This window comes from Myotis lucifugus, unplaced genomic scaffold (assembly GCF_000147115.1).
Source record: "Myotis lucifugus unplaced genomic scaffold, Myoluc2.0 scaffold_134, whole genome shotgun sequence".
NCBI lineage: Eukaryota > Metazoa > Chordata > Mammalia > Chiroptera > Vespertilionidae > Myotis > Myotis lucifugus.
In genome coordinates, this window is record NW_005871182.1 from 198,140 (window position 1) to 220,896 (window position 22,757).

The following is a 22,757-nucleotide window of genomic DNA, read 5'->3' on the forward strand; positions in this document are numbered from 1 at the left end:
CATGACTCGGGTCCAGAGCATTTGTGGGAAGCCCTCCCCCACTTCTGTCCTCATGTTCAAGTGCCCCCTCTGAAGGCACCAGCTTGTCACAGGGGTGGTGGTCCTGGTCCTGGGGGTGGGCTTCCCTCTTGGGTGAGGTTGAGCCAGGGGTCCCATAAAATGGCTTTTCCTGGACTGCTAAGATTTCAGCCTGGGCCTGGCCCATGTGACTCAGTGGTTGAGTGTCGACCCATGAACCAAGGGGTCCCTGGTTCAATTCCCGGTCGGGGCACGTGTCTGGTTTGCGGGCTCCATCATCAGTAGGGGGCATGTAGGAGGCAGCTGATCGATGATGTTTCTCTCTCTCACTGAAGCTTCTATCTCTCTATCCCTGTCCCATTTTCTCTCTCTAAAAACCAATAAAAACATATTTAAAAATATAAGCGTTCAGCCTGGGTGTGCCAGCAGGAAACCCTGCCTTCGGGCCATCAAATCCCACCCTGCTGCAGTGCGGAGAGGGTGGCGGTGCGGTGCCCCGGGTCTGCAGAGGGGGCGGGGCTCCGCCCTCCCCACCTGCCTGTGACAGGCCTGGGCTTGCTTCTCAGGCACATGAAGGAGAAGGGCCTGGTGAGCGTCCAGCGCCTGGCAGCCTGTCACCCGGAGGTCCTCGCTGGGAGGCTGCACGACCTGTCCTTGGCCGTGACTGGAGAGGTGAGGCCTCCCAGACAGCCTATGTCCTGTGCACCCTGCCCACCCCCAGCCTGTCCCCTTCCCTGGGGCTGCTGTTCAAAGTGGGTCACAGAACAGCCACGGAGAAGCCATGGCTCCTTGGACCAGGAGCATCTCCCACTTATTTCTCAGCCCTCAGCCCTCAGCCACTAAGGTGGGAGGTAGCCACCCATTTCTCAGATTAGAAAACTGAGGCCTGGGGTTTCCTTATTTCTATGCCATCGGCCTGCATTGTCCTCTGTACTCAAAATGCCAGAGGAGGGATGGAGTGTCCTGGGCCAAGTCTCCAACTTCAGGGTGGTTGTAACATTTCCCAAGCCCTTTCTCCCAGGGGCTGGTGCTGGGCTGGGCTGGGCGTGGCTGGGCCCAGATGGGCAATAAGATGCATCTCATCGCAGATGGAGGCCATGGCCCCCAACCCCTTGGGAATAGATTGTTGCAGTGGGGGGGCCTTGTGAAGATCAAATTGAACATCTATACTAATAAAAGTGTAATATGCTAATTAGACCGGATAGACTGGATGTCTTCTGGACATCCTTCCGGACAAAGCCACAGTGGCTGCGAGGGCTGAGAAGGGCCAGTAGTGTCAGCAGCAGCAGGGTGATAGGGGCAGCACCTTCCCCTGATAGGCCCAGTTGCCTCCCGCAGAGGGAGACCAGGCTGCGGCTTAGGTCCGCTCCCCATCAGTAGGACATCCCCTGAGGGTTCCTGGACAGGCCGGGCTGAGGGACACCCCCCCCCCGCCCCAGTGCATGAATTTTCATGCACCAGGCCTCTAGTTATTTATAAAAGTACTTGGAAGACTGTTGTACAAATTTCAGCTGATAATGATGGAATTAGTCATTATGATGATAACAACAGTAATAATATTTTTAAAAATGGGACAAAATATTGCCCAGAGCTGCTGCAGCCTAGGAGGCCTGGGCCTGAGGTGAGGGTGGAGGCACAGGTGGGGGTGCAGTGCCCATTCTTGGAGCCCCTGACAGGGCCGAGCAGTGTGGTTCCTCTCCCATCTCTCCCCGAGGTCACCAACCTCCGCTCCAAGGTGTCCCGCTTGGCCATCCGCGTCCTGGGAGACCTCTTCCAGGCCTTGAAGAAGAATATGGACCAGGAGGCGGAAGAGATTGCCCGCTGCCTGCTGCAGAAGATGGGCAACACCAGCGAGTTCATCCAGAGAGCGGCCAACCGGTCCCTGGGGGCCATGGTGGAGCATGTGACCCCTGCCCGATCCCTGGCGGCCCTCACCTCAACGGGCATCTAGTATGTGGCAGCCAGCTGTCTGAGGGGTGGGGGTGGCCCAGGAAGGGGAGGGGAGGGGAGGGGCCTGGGGTGGGAGAGGAGGGGACTGAGCAAGTGCTTCACACGTGCAGCTGGGGGAGCTCCTGGTGGGGGCTGTCCCACCTTCTGGAGCCAGGTGAGGAGACCTGGCAGACAGGGAGGGGTGCTTTGTTCTGTTCAAAACTGAGGAGTCCTAGTGGCAGAGCTAACATCCCCAGAGACGCTGCAGAGGCAGCCTTCCGCCTGTTCAGGGGACGGGCATTTCTGATGAAATCTGGGCCGTCGGAGAGCAAGGCACACTCTCCTCTTCAGCGGCACCGCTCGGCCTTCTGGGGAGGAGAATGGGGCTCACTGCTACGGCGGCCGGATTTGCTTTTCCCTCGTAGAAAAACCCAAACCAAAAGCAAAACCTAAAGCATTTCTCAAGCCCTTTCTCCTGCCGCCAGCAAAACAGCTTTCAACCACAAGCCAGCCGGGACGCTTCTGCAGGGAGGCCCTCAGGCAGACCCGGGCGGTGAGCAGGCAGCCGGGCTCTGGGCGCAGCCCGTGCAAAGGGTGAGGGGCTCCCAGCCACGTTGCCCGGGTTCACATCCTGGTGGCTTAACTGCCCTGTGCCTCCATTTCCTCATCTGTGAAATGGGAATAATAAAATTGCTGTGAGGAGTAAACGAATGGATTCATGGAAGAGCACTTAGTACAGGGTCTGCCTCTACCTGACCTTTGTCCATTGCTCACTGTGGCTCTTATTAACTTGGGACAAATTAATTGTACGTTTTCCTGGATTCTTCCCTTTGCCTCAGCTTCCTCACCTGCAAGATGAGGATAATTGTAGCTTATGAAGTTGAGGAGATAATGGTTTGAAGGTGCTCAGAGGTAGGGTGCCAGGCACAGAGGGTGCCCTCACTACAATCTGAGATGATTGATTATTGTTGTGGGAACGAGGGTCAGGTGTCCTCGGGGGAGCCTGGAATTCCTGGGGGTCCTGCTACAATGCAGATTCTGACTCAGATGCTAATGGTGCCAGTGTCCGGACCACACTGACTAGGGAGAGCCCAGGAGGGGCGGGGGAAGGGGCCAGTGCTGCCTGATAGACTCTGGACTTGAAGACCCTGCTTGGAAAGGTGAAAAGGAAGAGGTGACATCCTGATGGGGCTCTCTCGTAAGATCTCAGGTCCCCTGTGTTAGGATTCCAAATCCCCACCAACCCCGTCCCTCCCTCCTGTCTCAGTTCCGCTCAGTAGATGTGCAGTAAGCTCCCACGGACTGTTGGCATGTGCCAGGCACCAGTGGGCGGGCACTGGGGATTCAACTGAGAGGGAGACTAGTTGCCCACTGCCCGGGAGCTCCAGCCTGACTGGGGGCCGCAGGGCTGCACCTGTGCATGGCGAGGACAGGGGCAGTGCTCCCCCCGGGAGTGGCTAGGTCTGCCTGGGGGCCGGGGAAGGCAGAGATGCTGATTGGGGAGGACCTTTCTTGGTGGAGAAAGATGGGGATGAGCACTTAGGCCAGGGGTGGGGAACGTCCGGCCTGCGGGCCGTATAAGGCCCACGAAATCATTTGGTCTGGCCCTGCCCAGGCATTAGGGGTGAGTTAATAAAATGTTTGACCAAACACAGCAGGAAAAATTTTAAGCTGATAATTTTGTGCGGCCCACAAATGATGTTATAAATATCCAAATGGCCCTTGGCAGAAAAAAGGTTCCCCACCCCTGATGTAGACAAAGGCAGACTGTGACGCAGGAAGGCGCGGAGAGCGGCGGGCACAGGCGTCTCTAGGGAGCACCAAGTGGCTTCCCTTGTTCTTGCCTGTCCCCCTGTGGTTGTTGTCAACTTCAGTTCCATTGTCAGGAAGGGTCTGCTCTTTCCCCAAAGATTCTCCTCAGCCCACACGGGACAGGATTTGGGGGCCATCACGGCATGAACATGGATGCACAATTGTAGGTCCATGTGGGCCAGCCTGGGGACCCCCTCCCCTTCCTTGACTGAGCCTTGACGGCGCCGTGTTTTCTCTCACCCACAGAAACCCCTTCGGTCCGGAGATGCACTGCCGGAGCACCTCGCGGGCCGTCCTGGAGCAAAAGGCGCTGAGAAGTTCTCTCGGGACCCAGGGAAAAGCACGGGACAGGCTGCTAGGCAAACCTGGTCCGGGTTGGCCCAGACTTCAACCAGGACACCCAGGTGAGGAGCAGGGGCGCCTGGGGACTGCTGACCGGGCCGTGCAGGGCAGATGGGGCAACCAGCCAGCCCTGGCCCTCACAGCGCGGCTTCCCCGGGGTCATGGGGAGGGACAGATGGATGGACGGAGCGGTGTCCTTTCCTTACAGCGGTCCCATCTCCCCAGCATCATAGCCAGGCTGCTCAGGGAACGGTCAGCACTCCCACCCCCACTGCCCACCTTCCTTCTCTCTCCAGCCACAGTGACCTCGCTCTTCTTCCTGTCCCACCCCAGCTCCCTTCTCTGTCAAGACTCAGTATTCATTTTTTCAATAGATCGTTAAGGAGCACTCTTTTCATTATTCTGGCAATGACCGTGAATAAGAAAAATTAGGCCTTGGCTGTCTTGGAGTTTTCCTCCTAGTGGGGTAGACGAACAATAAACAAATAAATAATTGTGGTAATTTTAGATACAGGTAAGGGATAAAGAGGAAAAAACAAGATGTAATGGAGAATGGGGTGGGGGCTATGTTAGACTGAGAGTTGGGGGGATCTTTCTAAAGAGGGACATTTGAATCGAGAGCTCGGCTCTTTGAGGATTTGGGGTGGGAGTGTCCCAGGCAAAGGCAATGGTACCAAGGCCCATGGATGGGACTAAACTGGGTGTTCATGGAAGACCAGGGCCAGGCTGGGTGGAGCAGGGAGTGGCAGGCAGTGTGGGTGATGAGGCAGAGGGGGCAGGGCCAGGCCAAGGAGGGCCTCCCAGGCCACAGTCAGAGGTTGAGGTTTTGGTTTGTGTGTGACCGGAGCCACTGGAGGAGTTTTAGTAGGAACGTGAGGCAGCTAGACGATGCTACGCAGGAGAGTGATGGGCTCGGATTGATTGGCTTTCAAACCTAGGGTTGGGGTCCAGTTAATCACACTCAGCTCACAGCCCGCTGTTGCCATGTCTGCAGACTGCACCCCACGTGGTACAGTTCTAGAGGCGCATCCATCCTGGGTCTCTAATTTTTATTGATCTAACGGGTAACAGTGCCAGCTCGCTATTGCAGAGTGCTTTTTCCCGGTTACTAGTTTGATAGTTTCTTTATATGCTTGCTAGCCTTTTACTAAAAAACAAGCAAGCCAACACCCTGGCTGCTCATTGGAGGATTGATAGTGGGGAGTGGAGCCGGGATGGAGGAGGTCACGGACTGATGGCTACCCCATGGCCCAGGCAAGAAGGGCTGTCGGCTGCTGCGTGAAGGGAGGTGGATTGGACTAGGGTTAGGGCATCGCCGACAGGAGGTTGGCTTTCAAAGAGGGAGCAACGATGACATTGAGGTTTGTAAACGAACAACCGGGTGAATGGTATTACCTTTTACTGACATGAGCAATACTGTCAGGGGAGAGAAGGTTTGGGTGGTTTGTTTTAACTGCCGCGGGGGATGGAAATCAAAGTCTAACACCCTCTCCCTCTGACCTTCCTTTCACACTGGATCGTGCTGACTGCACTGCTTTCCTTCCTGGAACCGTAGGCTTCTCGGCTTCCACAGCACCTACTCCCTGGTTCTCAATGTCCTTCTGTGGCCATTTCCCCACCCTCCCTGCCTTCGGAATGTCGGCGGCCACATTCTTTAGTGTCTTTAGTCCTCGTTCCCCTCGTGTGACTCTCTCTGAAAGGTGCCATCACTTCCGGTGGCTCCAGCCACAGGAAACTCTGATGCTTCCCAACTTCTGGCTCCAGCCCACACCCTTTCAGGGCCATATCTCTGGTGCCTCCACAGGACCCATCAGCAGGATGTCCAACTGCCGTCTTCAAGTGCAAAGTGCTCCTAAATGAACCCCTTGCCTTCTCCCCAAGCCTGCTGCTTCCCTCTGTTGTTAAAAGTCACTATTATTTACTGAGTCATCTGAGATGCAGAATGGGGAATTTCATACTTCATTGATTCTAAGACACACATTTCCTCCCCACATCTTAATGTCTTACAATCAGGCAGCTCACAGTTATTGACCAGGGAGCAATTATGACCTAGGTTTTACTATCTGCACATTTGCAAACTTGGTCATTGCTGCTCATGGTATAAACCTTTGAATTAAAACCCGCACTGTAGGAATTGCACTAAGAGGCTCTCTTTGCTTGTTAGCCTTTCCTATTTATTTTAAGAAGACATCATGGATGCTCTGTGGGGAATTGTTGAGTTTAATTGCTGTTTAAAATGTCTTAGAAATATTATACTATTACTTGGCCTCGAAATGAAAAGTTACTGCATATAAGGCATGGAAATAGAGTGATGGGATATAAATTAGATATTAATGCAAACATTCATCACTGAAGGAATGACCAAAATTCCGCATTTTCTTGCAAAGCCGCCGGCAGTACTGTACCCTCCCCTTAAGTACTGCTCCCTTCCGTTGCTGAGATCCCCTGCGAAAGGGCTGTCTTCGCACGTGCGGCAGCATCATTGAAGGCAGCGAACGTGGCCAGTGTTTTCTTTTTCTGTTTTTCCTTAGTGGAAAATAAGTTAATGGTGCATTTTACAATCAATAAAGTCTTCAGTTGAGCAAAATAGGGCCATTTCAATGTTTCATGCTCTACCTCCAGTCAACTACCAAGTCCTGCAGTTTCAACTTCCTTAGCAGCTCTTGAATCTGATTACCCCCACTCTACTGCCTCACTCCAGGCCTTTATCCTTTCTTGTCTGGACTGTTATAGTGGCCCCCAAATCGGTCTCCGACCCTAGCCTTGTCCTCAAAGATCCGTCTTCCACACTGCTCACAGTGCAAATTGGTTCCCCCCTTAGCTTCCCAGGGAATGTGGGCTAAAGTCCAACTCCTCACCTTCTCCCTAAACTGGTCCCACCCCTCCTCCAGCCTCCTCTGTTCCAGAGTTCAGCCCTGCCTGCCTTTCTCCAGGTACATGCCTGCTGATGTGTCAGGCTGTCTTATGGATCTGAGAATGCCCCCCTCCTCCCATTTACTCCCCAATCCTGTCCCACTTGTGAACTCCTACTTATCTTTTGAATCCCAACCCGAGGATCACCTCTTCTATGAAGCCCTCCTTGATTTCCTGCCCCACATACCACTCACTATTCACCAGAAAGAGTTGACCACTTCCTCCTATTCTGCCCCACTGCGCCTTTCCTCAGATTTCTAAATACCTGTACTAGAAAAAGTTTGGTATAGCCATCCAATGGAATATTATAGAGTCATTAAAAAGGGTAACATGGGAAGATGATTAATGATAAAGTAAAAAAAGTTGTATACAAGTTGTATATACATTCTGATATCAACTAAATGTATATAAATTGGAAAAAGATGATGAGAAAACATGTCAAATTTGTAATAGTCGTTTTCTCTGTAATGGGAATGGTGCTTATTTTTGTATGAATCTAGTCTTTAAATAAGTAGGGATCATTGTCATAATTAGTAAAAGTATTGAAACCTCTCTTACTATAATTAGAAAGCTGTGCGAAGTTGTACAGCAACTTTACGATATGTTTCTGTGGCTGTTTCTTCATCTTGCTCTTCGTCCTGTGGCAGGTTTTATGGCCGGAAGATGGTGAGTATCTTGATGTCGAACGCCAAGTTTGATGCATTTCTGAAGCAGTGCCTGCCATCCCACGACTTGCGGAAGGTCATGGCGGCCATTAAACAGCGGGTGAGTTGGTGGGTGTGATGTGTGTTGGGTGGGGGACCAGAGCTGAGACTGGCAGCCCTCACGCAGGTCAGGGGGTAGGGGGCTGCACTTGGAGGCTTTTATTTCACCCAGGACTCCTGCTGGGTGAGGCCAGAGTGATTTCCTTATCCTCTACTTGGCCTGGTTCTGCCCCTCTCTGCCTGTGTCCCTTGAGCCTCCCTGGGCCTCCACATCTCCATCCGTGAAATGGGGATCTTGACCCCCAATACTTGGCCCTGACTACCAGCACTCTGGGAGGCTCAGCTGTGCCCTGGGAGGCCTCCAGGGGGAGAGGTTAAGGTCTAGGCTGGACTATCTGGCACTTCCCCAGAGGCTGCTCCTTCTGGTTCACGCTCTATGTGTATTTTTCAAGGGACTAGAAGAGAGTGATGAACTGCCGTCTGCCAAAGGCCACAAGGTGTCGAGGAGTCTGGCCGTGTGTGAGAACGGGCTGCCCGGTGAGGACGGGTACGGCCACTCTTGTCTCCCTGGGGCTCCACCTTCAAGATGCCGATGGGGCAGCCAGGGTGGCTCTGGCCGGGAGTTAGAAACCAAGCAGGAATCTGAAGGTCACTCCTGTGCCTAACACAAACTCCTGGGAGGACCCATCTGATCTCCTTAGCAGGGACCCAGGGAAGCCCACCCCCGCTCCAAGAGTAGCTTCCTGTTCTCTCCCACGTGTCCTCTGGGCCAGACCTGAGCAGCCGGGCTCCCGGCCCCTTCTCTTCTCTCTCCCTGCTCTGCCTTTGCTTCTGCTGGTTCTTTGCCTTGTGTGGGCCGTCTGCACCTAGAACAAGCCTGTTTATTCTACCAAATCCCACGAGATCCAGCTCGCCTGCCACCCTCTCCCAGGAGCTCTATCTGACACTCTGTGTCCCCACGACCTCTGGGGGACAGATCATCCCCATCCTGCAGTCCTCTGTCAGCCATGGACTTAGCCGTCCTGTCTCCCACAGGTCTGCGAGCCCTTAGGGCAAGACCATCTCTCATCTCCTTGTTCTCAGCGCCCTGCACAGGTCTTGGTGCTAAGAAGACAGAGAGTGGAATGTAGGAATGAATGACAGAATGGTGTTGGGCTCTGCCGGTGGAACTCGGGTGCAAGGCATGAGCTCAGAAGAGCGAGGCTTTGAGCTGGGATGGGGCTAGAGTTCTGTATGGAGCTGCTCTCATTCTGGCTGGAACGGGCCAGGGGGCATAGGGGGCATGTGATCTCAGCCTAAGAGAACAGGACCTTTTAACATCGTCCCAGTTACTGGAGGACTGTGAGCAGGGCCTAGACAACCAGGGGGCAGGATTCAGGCCCCTGGCAAGATCTTCCCCGACCCTTAGATGAAACGTGCCCCAGTTATCCTTTTGTGATTCCGCCCCCTCACTCCAAGCTTTCTCCTCCGTCCTTCACCTGCCTGCTGAAAGGAAAAGGCAGAAGAGAGAGCTCTGCTCCCCTGGGGCTCTAGGCAACCATTTTGTTGTCCCCGGAGGAAGGGGCCTGGGATACGGTGTGTCCATGCCCCGGCTGCCCAGGTCAGCTGCTCCTTCTGCTTAGGCTCAGCTCCAATGGCCCGAGGCTGGCGGGGCTGCGCTCTTCCCGGCGGGGTGGCTCGGAGATGGCGGAGCAGCTGCGGGAGCTGACACAGCTGCTGGAGGCCAAGGACCACCAGTCTCGGATGGAAGGTGTGGGGCGGCTCCTTGAGCACTGCAAGGCCAAGCCGGAGCTCATCACCGCCAACCTGGTCCAGGTGAGCCTGCCTCCCCCCACCTTCCCCCCGTCTCTCCCCATGGGTGCAACTTCAATTAGGAAAACTCTGAACAGGGTTAGACATTGGCCAGACCCCTCAGGGAAAAGGGAGCCCAACAAGCATTTGCTAGCCAGTTGCCTTGGTAACGCTCTAAGACTACTTGGAAGTGGCCGGAGGGATGAGGGCACTGCCTCTTACCAGGCACCGTGGGACCGCTCAGAAGTGTCCCGGGCATCTCGCAGCCCTCTTGTGGGGAGGAGGGCAGGAGTGAAGGGTGCCGTGGCCAAGGGCGCTGCTGGTCCAGCTATGTGCATGACGTTTCGGGGCAGAGCATGCAGTTGGCCAGGAGACGGGGCCAGGATGGGTGAGGAGCAGGCACAGGCTGGAAACCAGAACAGATGCCTGCTTCTTCCAGGAGGAAGGCTGCTGACAGCCAAGCCACATGGCGAGTGGCTGAGACACAGGCATGGAGGCAGCAGGCCTGGGCTTCCTTTCTTCCTGGCTGTGTGAGCTGGGCCAGTGATTTCACCTCTTTCAGCCTCAGTTTTTGTTTTTAATGGCAAAGTGAGGATGAGAACACAGGCCTGCCGGGTTGTTAAGATCATCCCAGGAAAGAGAGAGTGAGGGTACCTGACAAGATGCTCTCAAACTGGGCACACGAGAGCTCAACGTGGGGTCGTCCTGCCCTCCGGCACGCCCCACCCCTTTGAGGCAGCGCACTCTTGGCCACTGAGTGTTCTGGCCCAGGTTGGATGATGCCTGTCAGGGCCGCAGGGGCCCCCGGCCGAGGTGGGTGGCTGGGCTGTGAGACTCCTGCCCGCCTGGTTCCCACGGGCTCTTGGTTTCTGTTCTCTCAATAGGTCTTCGATGCTTTCACCCCAAGGCTTCAGGATTCCAACAAGAAAGTGAACCAGTGGGCGCTGGAGTCCCTCACCGAGATGATTCCCCTCCTCGGAGAGAGCTTGCACCCCATGCTGCTCTCCATCATCGTCGCCGTTGCAGACAACCTCAACTCCAAGAACTCGGGGATTTATGCTGCCGCTCTGTCTGCACTGGACGCGATGATCGAGAGTCTGGGTGAGCCTCCTGCCGTGGTCCCACTTGGCTCTGGTGGGCAGCTGGCTCCCTCCCTAGTGCCACCCTGGGCTGGGCCCACCCTTCCTGCTTGGCCATCGGCAGAGTGGTGAAAGGCACGGGTTCAACGTTTTCCCAGAGGCTGTGTAGGGCACGGGTCGGTGGCCTAGGGCCTGCGAAGTTCTTGGTTAGCTGCTTTTCCACGTCCCATCCACCTGCGTGTCTTAGATGGTGAAACTGGGGGAGACGTGGAGATGATGTCGTCTTGCCTCCGTTAGCACACGCGACGTAAATGACTCACCCAACGTCACATGGCGCCCCAGAGTGAGCCAGCCAGGTATTGAAGGAAAAACAGGTCAGGATTGCCAGGAAGGAGTTGGGAAGAGCTGTCAAGAATTGTCTTAGTTGTGGACATGGCAGCAGTGAATGTGGCTCGTATGGGGACCAGGCGGATGCTGGTGAGACCGCAGGGCGAGCCTGTTGGAGAGGACCACGCTGGCGGGCAGGCAGGCCTGGAGGGCTGGCCAGCTTGGTCGTCTGGTGCAGGAGGCAGGCCGGGGTCCCACTGGCTTTTTGAGTGTGAAATAGCTGAGAGCTGCCTTTTAACAACACTGCCTGGGGCCAGAGCTTCGGGTGTGAGGGGTTTGGTGTGAGGGGTGGGGAGTGACATTGGAATAGGGTTGGGGGAGGAATGAAAAGAAAAAGCGGAAGGAGCTATGGGAGAGACGTCAGGAAAGGCAGGGGCTTCCCAGTTCCCTGCGGGCTTTGCAGTATCACATCTTGGCCCTTGAACATCAGGTGGCATTTTGGTGCATAGACTTGGGTTCTCAGTCCTTTATAGAGTACTTGAGGGTGCTATTTAGTGTATCTAGTACACAGGCTGACGTGCAAGGTCAAACCTCCCAGGGTATGCGAGAATGTAGGTCACGCTTAGACTTATGTCCCAGCCAGGAGTGGAGCCGTGAGTTTTCACAAGCCAGTCTTGCCTTGATGCAAGAAAGCGTAGGATCTGGGAACTGTTGCTGTTTGCCTGTTGCTTGGTGTACGTTCTGATGAGTGCAGAGCAATGTACTCTCTTTAGCACTCACAGAGCATCCCCACAGTGAGGCTGGGACCTGGCCTGGCCCACACACTCCCCCCACCTCATCCTCGCGTCCTAGCCTGGGCCCAGCATCGTGTCCTTGGCTGGAGCCTCCAGGAGAAGTTTCAGTTACAAATCAAACGCCCGTCCAGGCCCTCCTCCGCCTTTCAAGTTCATAAATATTGTCAATTTCCTCCCTTCATCTCAGAGGGAATTTATGATTTGCTGGGTTTGTCGCTGTAGAACAAATAATATAAATCCAGCTCTAAATTATGGCTTGTTCTCAGGGCTGCTGTGGGTAAGTGAGATTGCTGTTGCCAATAACCGAGGCTCCTGGTAAATCATCGCAGGCCCTGGATTTATTGGGAAAACCCACACCAAGCACAATAGGCTTTAGCTATTTGAAGAGGAAAGCACCCTTGTCTGAGGAGAGATTTAACTCTTCCTTTCCGGTTTTGCCACCGGGCCAGCTTCGGGCTGCGGAAGCTAGAGTCTCGCATTATCATAAGACGCAGGTCCCCTCTCCTTGGGGCCCCACCATATGCACCTGGGCTGGGCACCCTGGAAAGCGCCCTGGGGAGGGTCTGCTTTTGTGAGCTGGCCACACCTGGAGGCAGGTTGCAGGTTTCCAGGAGGATGCCTAGGATTCTCATTTCCTCCTGGGACAGGGTGTCCTCGAGTGTGGCTGACGGTGTCCCCTCTGGCCCATCAGCTCAGGCACTGGGTGCAGGGAGCCTGGAAGCAGGTGGGAGGGGAACTTCCTCTCTGCTCCTTGGGTCAGGGCGAGGCTGGACTGCAATGGGGTTGGCCTTGGAGGGATGGAGGAGTCCAGTGAATCCCTGGCAAAGGCTCCCATGGGGCCCACAGCGTGAAGCTCTGGGTCTTGGCTCCGCGTCATTTGAACAGGCGTGGCAGTGGGCGCTCAGGGCCGCGTGGCTTTGCTGTGAGCCGTACCCTCTCCGCCCCACCAGCAGCATTGGTTTTGGAAGAACTATTCACTAGGAAGTGATGAGCCGAGTCCCATATCCACCTAGGTCAGTGGTCGGCAAACTCATTAGTCAACAGAGACAAATATCAACAGTGCTTCTTCAAAATAGACTTGCCCAGGCCGAAAACTGACTTCTGCACATGGGCCATGAAGTTTCAATCGTACTATACGTGCGCCCACACGTGGTATTTTGTGGAAGAGCCGCACTCAAGGGGCCAAAGAGCCGCGTGTGGCTCGCGAGCCGCAGTTTGCCGACCACAGACCTAGGTCAGACCTGAGGGATTTAGGTTGCCAACAAGAAGAATTCATCTCTGCCGGGGTGTGCCCATGGTAGACACACTCTTTCCAGGAGGGGTTCACATGTCTGGAATGGTCACGCCTGGTCTGCAGAGGGTGAAATGGAGGCGATAACTAAACTTCCCCCTGACCCAGGGCTTTGGGTGGTAGAAGCAGGGTTGGGGCAGGTGGCACAGAAGAGAGGGGTGCACATCTTCCTTCCCACGTCACCCAGGCTGAGCCTGGTGGCCCTGGTGGTTCCGGGTGGGGGGGGGGGCCTCGGCACCCTGTGGCCCCTCCTGGGAGTGGCTCAGAGCCCTTTGAGCAGAGGGAGCTCTCGCCCAAGCCTGGTCCTTCTGCCCCACAAGGGATTCTGGGCCCCAAGCTGCAGAGCATCCATGCAATGCTGTGAAGTACTTAAATGTGAAAAGTCACAAAGCAACAGCTGAACAGGCTGTGTTCACTTCCTGCTCTGCCGGGCCAAGGGGGTCAGGAGCACAGCCACGTTGGGGGGCTGGCCTCTTGGGCTGCGTCTTAAGACCCCTCTTCATTCTGGAAGTCAGTGATCAAGGTGACTCACCAGCCACGACACCTCTTCTAGCTTTCAGGACTTTTTAGGGACAGGAGGTGTGTTGATTACAGAGCAGGTGGGATTTCTGTCCCTTCCCGCCTTTGAGGAGATGGCGAGGAAGGAGACACATTGCTCCCTGACCTCTGCCCTTCGGCCCTGCCTGCCTGGGGGATTCTCCAGGGCGAGGCCGGAGTGGCACCTGATTTTAGGGGCATTAGTCTGAGTACTGAGGCAGTTCCTGAGCCAGTGGCTGGTTCTTTGGGCTCGGTCCTGGGTGACTCACAGCAGGAGCGTCACTCACTGAAGCACCAGACGGCTGACAGCTCACCTGCTCCCGGTCAGACCCGCACATTCAGGCTTCTGAGCGCCCAGCGTTCTGTCAATTCACCGCAGCCCCTGGCCAGAGAGAGATAAGCTCGGAAATGGGTGGCTTCAGATCCACTTGGGCTATTTTTCTCTCTGACTGGAAACTTATTACCTTGTATAAGTCATGTGACCAACATGATGTGTTCATGGAATTTACAAATTCATCCGCGGTGCCCCTCTAATACACCAGTGCTTGAGGACATCCCTTACCTTCTGTGGTCTGCGTGCACACAGATTTCCCTGGTTATAGACCATAGTGTAAGTACAGTTTTGACTTTGCGTCTTTCATTTAACACGACCCAGTTTCCCATGCCATTATGCAGTCTTTCTAGTTAATTTAAAAATGTAAAGTGTACTTTCCACCACTGTAAAAGTATACTTATTAGTTATTGAGGAAATAAAAATGCAAAGCATCTGGAGGGGAAAAATCTACTTACAGTCCCAGCTCCTAAAATAAACCATCATTAACTTTTGGCGTTTTTCATTATAGATATTTTTCTGGGCCTGTTTGTATACATGGCTGTGATTACATTACACATTTGAATCTTTTTTTTAAAAGACAAAGCACGAGCATTTACGTATCATTACACACTTGAGTCACTGCGCAGCTCCGTCACCTGCTACACCATCGCTCGCACTTCCTGTTTAGGTGGCTCTTTCCAGTTTTTCCTTGTGATGAACAGACTTAGTTTTGGCAGCCACAGGGAAGGTGGCTGTGTGACATCACAACTTACTGAGCTGATTGTGTGGTGACATCATAACTCTTCAGCTTATTGTCAGGAGTCCAGTTTGATTCTAGTTTTTGCTGCTGTTGTTCATATGCCACCATGTTTTCTATACTTTTTTAAAAAAAACCACATATATTTTTATTGGTTTCAGAGAGGAAGGAAGAGGGATAGATAGAAACATCAATGATGAGAGAGTGTCATCATTGCCTCCTGCACGCCCCCCACTGGAGAGCCGGAAACCCAGGCATGTGCCCTGACTGGGAATCAAACTATGACCTCCTGGTTCATAGATCGACGCTCAACCACTGAGCCACGCCGGCCGGGCTGCAAGCATTTACTGAGCATCTGTTGTGTGCCAGGCCCCTGGGTCCATGCTCTGGAGTAGGTGTCTGCTGGACGTGCATTTTTCAGCGTTCCCCAAGTTCTTTCTCCTTTCCTGCTCTGGGAGGCCATGTCAGTGGCCAGGAGGGGGAGGTCCAACTGCATCCAGAGAATGTTCTGGACTGTGAGGTGGGGGGAAGGGGCAGCATGGAGGGAGAAGTCCTTGTGCTCAGAGGTGAGCTCATGGCTGATGGGGGAGGCGGGGATAGAAACACCCGCACACAATAATGCAGGTGATGACATAAAAATTTATACAATTATGGCTTTACTGAGACACCCTGAGACCACTTCTCGCAACCTGCAATATTCTCTTTTACCTCCCAGCGCAAATTATTTTCGAGACTCTTGTCTCATAAGACAAGAACTTTTGGAAGCAGCAGAGAGTACACTTTCTCCTCTGTATACCTTACAAGTCTCAGGAAGAGAGCGAGGGAAACAGGAATTAGCTCTTGCTAGAATGGCCACCTGATGGAAAAAGAAAGCTTTGATTGCATGCCAGTGGGGATACGGAGACCCTGTGCTGAGGTCCTGCAGGAGCTCAGAAAAGTGTAACTCGCCTGAAAAGATTTCCTCAGGCAGGTCCCTAAATGCTGTCCCCTGTAAAGAGAAATCTGGCCTCGAGATGGTCAGCTCTGGGATCCCGGGACGTACTGGCTGGGGTCTGCCCTGGTAGCGCCTCTCACCTCCCAGACCCTCAGCCACATTCCTGAAAAGTGCATTTTGTTACTGGTTCCACCTCCCATTGGATTGTGCTATGGCTGCTATGGCTGCTGTGGTCGCGAAATGTTGGGGGCCGGGTGTGCCGGCTGCCTCCGGGGTTCATGCAGAGGCAGTCGGAGGGGAAGGAGACTGGTCCGACCTTGTGTGTGTTCTAGATTCGTGTCCCTTCCTTGAGCGAGGGGACTTTCCTCACCTTATGTGTCTCTGTGAGGGACGCAGGATTCCAAGTTCAATTGTCTGAGAAGCCAGGAGACATCCGCTAGCATGGGGAAGAACGAGCAGCTTCTAAACTCAGTCCCCGTGGGGCCCTGCGGGAGCTGACTTTAGAAACACATCAGAGAAGGCCGGAGACTCGCCTCTTTATCCCGGAACACCGCCTCCCCAGCCCCTGTGATTTTACCACCAGTGGCTCCTTCTGTAATAACACAAGGGCCTCCAAGGGCCTCTTCCCCACATGGGTGCTGTGGGTGCCTGGCGCTGAGCTGGCGCCCTTGCTCAGGCCACAGCATCACGGCCACGGCCACCCTCCCTCTCTTCCAGACGACCTCTGCCTCCTGCAGACGTTTGCTGGGCGGGTGCGCTTCCTCAGTGGCCGCGCAGTGCTTGACATCACGGACCGCCTGACAGGTGAGCAGCCCCCAAACATGCCCCCCACCCTCAGGTCAGTCTCTACGCTCCTCCCCTGGCATGTGGTTGAGCCCACTTGTCTTAGACCAAAACTAATTCCAGACCATTTACAATTTTTGATAATCTGGGTTTTAAAGATAACCCCTCCATGGCCAGAAGATGATCTTTGCATTTGGTCAGAATGAAGCAGGTTGGCACATAACTGGAACAGTTCTTCAGAAACCACGATGCCTGTCTTCCTCTCCGCCACGGGCCTTCGGGCACCTGGTCCCGCCTGGGCAGACCCCACCTTGCGGTCCAGGGCTTGGCCAGCAGCAGCGTGGTCCTGACAGTTAGGGAAAGCTGCCTCTCCTTCGCATGTGCAGCTGGTGAGTGGGCTGGATTTCAACCCCACTCAACCCCCCGGCCAGCTGCTCGGGGCTGTGTTATGTACAGATGGGGCCTGGGCCTGAGTCGGCTCTGCCTTGCTCAAGCTTCAGCCGGGAAAGCCTGCGCCAAGCTTGTCGGCTTTGAGTGCACAGCATTAGCCTCAGTGATTCCATTCCAGGCCCGAAACCTTCTCCTGTGGCCCTGGAGGAGGCAGCATGGGAAGGACACAGGCTTTGGGGGGACAGGCCCGTTAGCCACCGGCCAACTCTGACCTTGGGCAGGTTGCTGAGATGGTTTGACCATCTTGCTTGCTTGCTGGAAGTCTCCTCCCCATCGTAGGGAGGTCCCATCAAGGATAGAGGCAGGACTCGGCCTGCTCTCCGGACTCCCGAGGGCCCCCTAAGATGCAGATGATCATGTCACCCCCCTGCGTGGCTCCCAGCAGTGTTCATGAGAGTGACCCACTCCCCGGAGGGGCCCACACGGCCTGTCTCCGCCTGGCCCTCTAGACTCTGCCCCCTTCCCCACCCCCAGTTATAGGTCCTGGATCACAAATCCTCATAACAACCTCGCAAGGAGGGTGGGGGTTCATGATTATCCCTTTAATAGAAATAAAAAAAACAACAACACCAAAAACCGAAAGCTCAGAAGGTCAAGTGCCCAAGTCCCTGGGCGGCTAATCCAGGATTTGTCCCCAGGAGCCTGGGTGCAGAGCCAACCCTCAGCCTCTGTGCTATGCTCCTCTGCCTGAGCGGCCCCGGCCTTGCCTCCTAGGTGCCAGCATGCCACCCTCCTTAGAGAGGCCGGCCGCCCACGCTCTCACCTCTGCCTGCAAAGCCCTTCTCCCCCCTTCTTCCTCCACCTGGGCGATGCCCACTGCTCTGGCATCACTTCCTCTGCCTCCCTTCTCCCCAGCCCTCCTGCCTGGTTTCATGTGCCTCTAAAGAGCACATCCCACCCTGTGCCCGCCTCCACCTGCTGGCTCAGCCAGCGCCTCACAGCATCGGGCCCTGGGGTGCTCAGCACATGCAGCCTGGCTGCGGGCATCATGCCATCTCCTCCACCGCCCCAGCTCTTCTCCTGGCCGTGCTGCTTGTCCTGGTTTAGTTATCCCAGTGACCTCAGAGTGGCCCCTTACCTTCCATCCAGGTGCCAGGCCTTGCCCAAGCAGGTGAGGCGAGTGAGGCAGGGCTGGGGCCACATGCAGCCACAGTGCGATGCTATGGGTGCCCTGGGGTGAGAACTGGGCCACATAACTAGACCAACCTGGGTACCAGACAGGCAACCCTTTCTGTTGCTCCAAATCAGTATTTTCTGGGTAAAAGCCTTCCTGTCCTTGTATGGGGCCCAGAGGTCGGTGGGCACCCCAATTTAGATGATCTATTTACTATATCTATCCCCCGCCCCCCCAAAGCAAGAGTTTCTATGTAGCTCTTCTGTTAACTAGGTGTCAGTCAGGAACACAGAAGGAGTTCCAATCGACACAGGCTTGGACTAATAATAGCACAGCTTAACACCCGTAAATCTTTTGCTAATTACTTTAGCTGCCTTTTAAGCTTAAGTTTAATGGGGGTTTCTTCCTCATGATGACTCCCAGAAGGGCCACTGCCAGTCTCTGCCAGCCTGAGAGACACATCCATCAGCCAGGTGCCCCCCTCCCTGTACCCGGGGGAATGGGAACTCATGCGGGCGGGATTGATGCCTCCGTGTGTGTGTGTGTGTGTGTGTGTGTGTGTGTGTGTGTGTGTAGTCCAGGGTGGTGGTTGTGGCAGAACAAGGGTGGGAGCTGCTGGGGGCAGGTGGACCCCCCACCCTTTGGTGGAAGCAGGGGGCCCTGCCTGGGCCTGGTTCTTGGGGAAGTTCTCACCCCCATTTGCAGGTGGAGATTTAGGAAACGTTGAGTCTAGGTGTTCAGAGTAGGTAGCTGGCCATACAGTGAGGTTTGGCATCCAGACGCTGGGAATACGCCATTTGAAAGGGTGTCGACTTCTCTCTCGAGTACAAGTTTTCCCTATTTTTGCATGAAGTCTCATGGGTGATAATGCGGATTTAAGCAATACTAGTACCAGTTGTCACCTGCCCGCCTACTTCAGCACTTCACAAACATTTATTATCTAATCTAACAATCTCAAGAGTTTGGTTCCTGATTATGATCTTTACTGATTAGGGAACAGGCTCAGAAAGGTTGGGCGGCTTTCTCAAGCTCCCACCCGCCAGGAAATAGCAGAGGCAGGATTGAATCAGGTGTGCCTGCCTCTCCCTCTCTCCTGGGCTGCTGGGACCCCGAGCACTTCGCCTTGGCCTACCCCTCCCTCCATTAAAGAAAATATTTAAAATGTTATTTTATGACCATTTGGGATAAACACAAATACACACCAGGCTGCATATCTTCAAATTTCCTTCTTCTCATTTTAAAAGAAATTGAAATACAGTGGGGCCTTGACTTACGAGTGTCCCGACTAATGAGTTTTTTGAGATACCACCTGTCTCTCAGCCGATTTTTTGCATTGAGTTGATAGAGTAATTTGAGTTAAGGAGCTCCTTAATGAGCTCGGTCTCGCAACGAATTAAACTCGTAAGTCAAGGCCCCACTGTATGTTCCTGAGCCCATAACTGTCGTGAGGCCCGGAACTGTGCCTCAGGCATCCACTGGCCCTGGGGGTGCTGCTGCCCTGTGAGGCACAGAGCTGGTGTCCCGAGACTAACCGATGGAGTAACCCTGCCTCTCTCTTTCTGACAGTGCTGGTGGCCTCGGTGTGCCCCCGAAAGCCCCAGGCTGTGGAGCGCCACGTCCTTCCAGTCCTCTGGTACTTCCTGACCAACATGATCGGGAACGGGGTGCTGCCGGGGCGCGGTGGGAACGTCCGCGCGGTGGCGTGTCGGCTGTGCCGGTGCCTCCAGCAGCACCTGGGCTCCCGGCTGCAGGACCTGGCCGCCGGCCAGCCACAGCATGTCCTCCAGACCCTCCAGGAGCTCTTGGCCACGGAGTCCCGGTGAGGCAGCCCCGGCCACCGATGGAGGGATGGCACCCACAGCCACCGGCCCTGCCAGCTGGGTTAGAGACAGATCTGAAATAGGCCATCGTTATTTTTGATCTTATTTTATGTTTATGATGGCATCATCTCCTGGTCTGCTTCCCTTAGCGTTCCAGATGTACATAGTGGATTTTGCAGTAGAAATAAAAGAGCGACTTATTTTTCTAAGGTTTTCTTATCTTCCACTCTTTTAACCTCAGAGAATTTTTCAGTAACTAGGTTTGTGGCGCACAGAACAAAACATGGGCACAGCAAAACGGGCTGTGGATGATACCGAGACAGAGAACGAGGGAGAAAAAGTGCAGCAGAGGCCCACACGGTGCAGGCCATTTCGGGGTGTAGCCCCCCAGTCTTTGAACAGCTGGACAACCCCCACCCCAGTCCTGGGACCCTGAGTTGGTCATTCCGTTTCAGTCCATGCGCCAGTGGCCTGGCTGGAGGTGAGTGTAACAAACAGCTCTGGGGGTCGGGGGGACGCTGTGCTTCTGCCTTGCAAACTCTCCGTGCAGCGTCGGTGGGTCCTATGCCAGCCTGCTCATGACATCTGTCCAGCTCAGGGAGAGGCAAGGAGAGTGTGACATCGGCATCCCTAAGCGCCCTCCCTGGAAGTGCCCTTCTGGCTCCTTCTGAAGTAGATGGTGCTTTTGCACTTGAAATGCATCAGTGGAAGCACTGGGCGGAGCATCCGGCTCCACGCGGTAGCAGGGGCCACGTGGAATCACTCAGAGGCTCTGGAATCACTCAGGTTCCCCCAGTTGGGCTGGATCTCGAAGCCGGAGGGTGTGTTGGATCAGGATGGGCCAGGACGCGAGGAAGCAGGGAGGGTGCTGCCCACTGATGGAGTGGCCAGAGAAATGGCGTCCCGGAGGTGAGAGGGGGCCATCAGAGAAATGGCGTCCCGGAGGTGAGAGGGGGCCGTAAGAGAAATGTCATCCTGGAGGTGAGAGGGGGCCGTAAGAGAAATGGCGTCCTGGAGGTGAGAGGGAGCCGTCAGAGAAATGGCGTCCTGGAGGTGAGAGGGGCCGTAAGAGAAATGGCGTCCCGGAGGTGAGAGGGAGCTGTCAGAGAAATGACATCCTGGAGGTGAGAGGGGCCATCAGAGAAATGGCGTCCCGGAGGTGAGAGGTAGCCGTCAGAGAAATGACATCCTGGAGGTGAGAGGGGGCCGTCCGGGGCTTGGTCTCTGGACACGGGAGGAGTGGCTCTGCCTTGATGAGGGTGGGTGGCAGGCTGACAGTGGTGTGACCAGGAAGAATTAGGGCTCAGGGCATCACCTCAAATACAAGGGCAATATGGTCCCAGTCTCAGCCAAAGAGCCCAGGCCCACAGCAACACTCCAGGCCAGGTCACAGGGTCGGCACCGAGGCCCCACCTGACGCAGGGCGGAGTGCCACTGTTCTGAGCCTCTTTTGGAGAGATAGCCCCACAGCAGGCCAGGAAGCCCCCAATCGACTCACCTCTGTGTTTTTAACCCTGTGGGTGCCCCGGGTAGGAGGCCACTTTCCCATCTTGCCCATGTTGCCAGGTTTAACTAGGCCGCCCCTTCCCTCCTCCAAAATGCCCTGGGGTGAGCGTGCGCTGCACACAGCCATCCTGGGGTTTGGGTTTTAATAGGCAGCTTAAGTGTGATTTTGGGTAATTTCGCCCCAGTGTGAGCACTTCTCACCTAATTGTGGTCCCAGCGGGGGCTTCATGGCCTCCACCGGCCCTTGTTTGGTTCCCTCTGAACCGGGTTAAAGGCCTGCTGGACTGGGAGCCATCAAAGATGCTCTGGAGGCTGATTTTAAGTGTTTGCTTATTTTTACATCATGTCATTGGTTTTGTTTGCTGGAGTCTGAGCAAACTTTTGGGGTTTGGTCAGGAGATTGAATTTTCTGCTTGTCAAGATCCTAGAACCTAGCAGAAGTGTAGGGGCTCAGGGACAGAGTCCGGCAGGGATTTCGAAGGCAGAGGTTAAGTTCAAGGTCATTGTCCTGACTCCCTGTGTTCCTGGCCTGTCTTCCAAGTACATTTTCAAACCCCAAGCTTCCCGTCCCCTGTGCTCTGTGAAGCTATTTAAAACAACTGGAAACAGCTGAAAAGCAAACAAGACTGCTTTGCCTGGTCCTGTTTTCCTTCATTATTTCAGGTTTAAATCTCACCCCAGGCACCCTGGGTTCTGGGCGATAGGTCAGGGGTCTGGTGAAGTCAGTGCCAGCAAGACTGAGGCTAATGGGCCTGGCTGATGTGGCTCAGTGGTTGAGCGTCGACCTATGAACCAGGAGGTCATAGTTCGATTCCTGGTCAGGGCACATGTCCGGGCTCAATCCCCAGTGTGGGGCATGCAGAAGACAGCTGATCAATGATTCTCTCTCATCATTGCTGTTTCTCTCCTCTCTCCCTTCCTCTCGGAAATAAATAAAAACATATTTAAAAAACCCCCAAAAGAATGAGGCTAATGGAAGGCCAGTGGTGGGGAATATAGATTGGCCTGGGAGCCAGGGTGGGTTTGAGCCGAGCCACCACTCTTGGCTTGGTTGTGTGTGCGGCCAGAAGCCCTACTTACCTGAGATGTTCTTACCTAAGGTGCAGGTAGGCCTGGGGAGTCAAGCACAGCCAGTGTAATGTGGACTAATACAGGCTCAGAACACGACTTTATGGCAGTTCCACGGAGCCTTTGACGTGGGGCTACTGACTAATGGGCTGTCTCTGAAAAGCTCGCCTTGGAAGATGGGGTGGGTGCTGGCAGCCTGTAGGCCGTCCACCAGATGATCAATTGACGAACGTGTTGACATTTACCACTCACTGCACCGGCTCCCCTGATACACGCCAAACACTGGTTTATTTTAGAAAAAAGAATGTATTTCTCAAAATCCCTTTCCTTCGCGGGGTAGGCTTTATGAGGCACATCTTGCCAAACATACGCTCTTCATAGTGAAAGAAAAGTCTGCTCCGCCTGCTCTGCACTCTAGCCACGTGGGCCGTTTTAGATTCTGATCTGGGGGTAGGATGTGAAGAAGGAAAATAGA

General features: G+C 54.5%; 1 protein-coding gene across 1 annotated transcript in view; it reads left to right on the forward strand.

The window, feature by feature from the left end:
* Positions 1-19,786, forward strand: part of TOGARAM2 (TOG array regulator of axonemal microtubules 2) — a 35,497-nt gene extending 15,711 nt beyond the window's left edge. Inside the window, 10 exon segments of the mRNA XM_023758626.1 lie at positions 585-690; positions 1,733-1,968; positions 2,433-2,541; positions 4,006-4,163; positions 7,662-7,779; positions 8,171-8,265; positions 9,341-9,533; positions 10,394-10,610; positions 16,259-16,345; positions 19,455-19,786. Of these exon segments, the coding sequence (XP_023614394.1) occupies positions 585-690; positions 1,733-1,968; positions 2,433-2,541; positions 4,006-4,163; positions 7,662-7,779; positions 8,171-8,265; positions 9,341-9,533; positions 10,394-10,610; positions 16,259-16,345; positions 19,455-19,711 (1,576 nt within the window). The 3' untranslated portion in view covers positions 19,712-19,786.
* Positions 19,787-22,757: the final 2,971 nt, after the last annotated feature.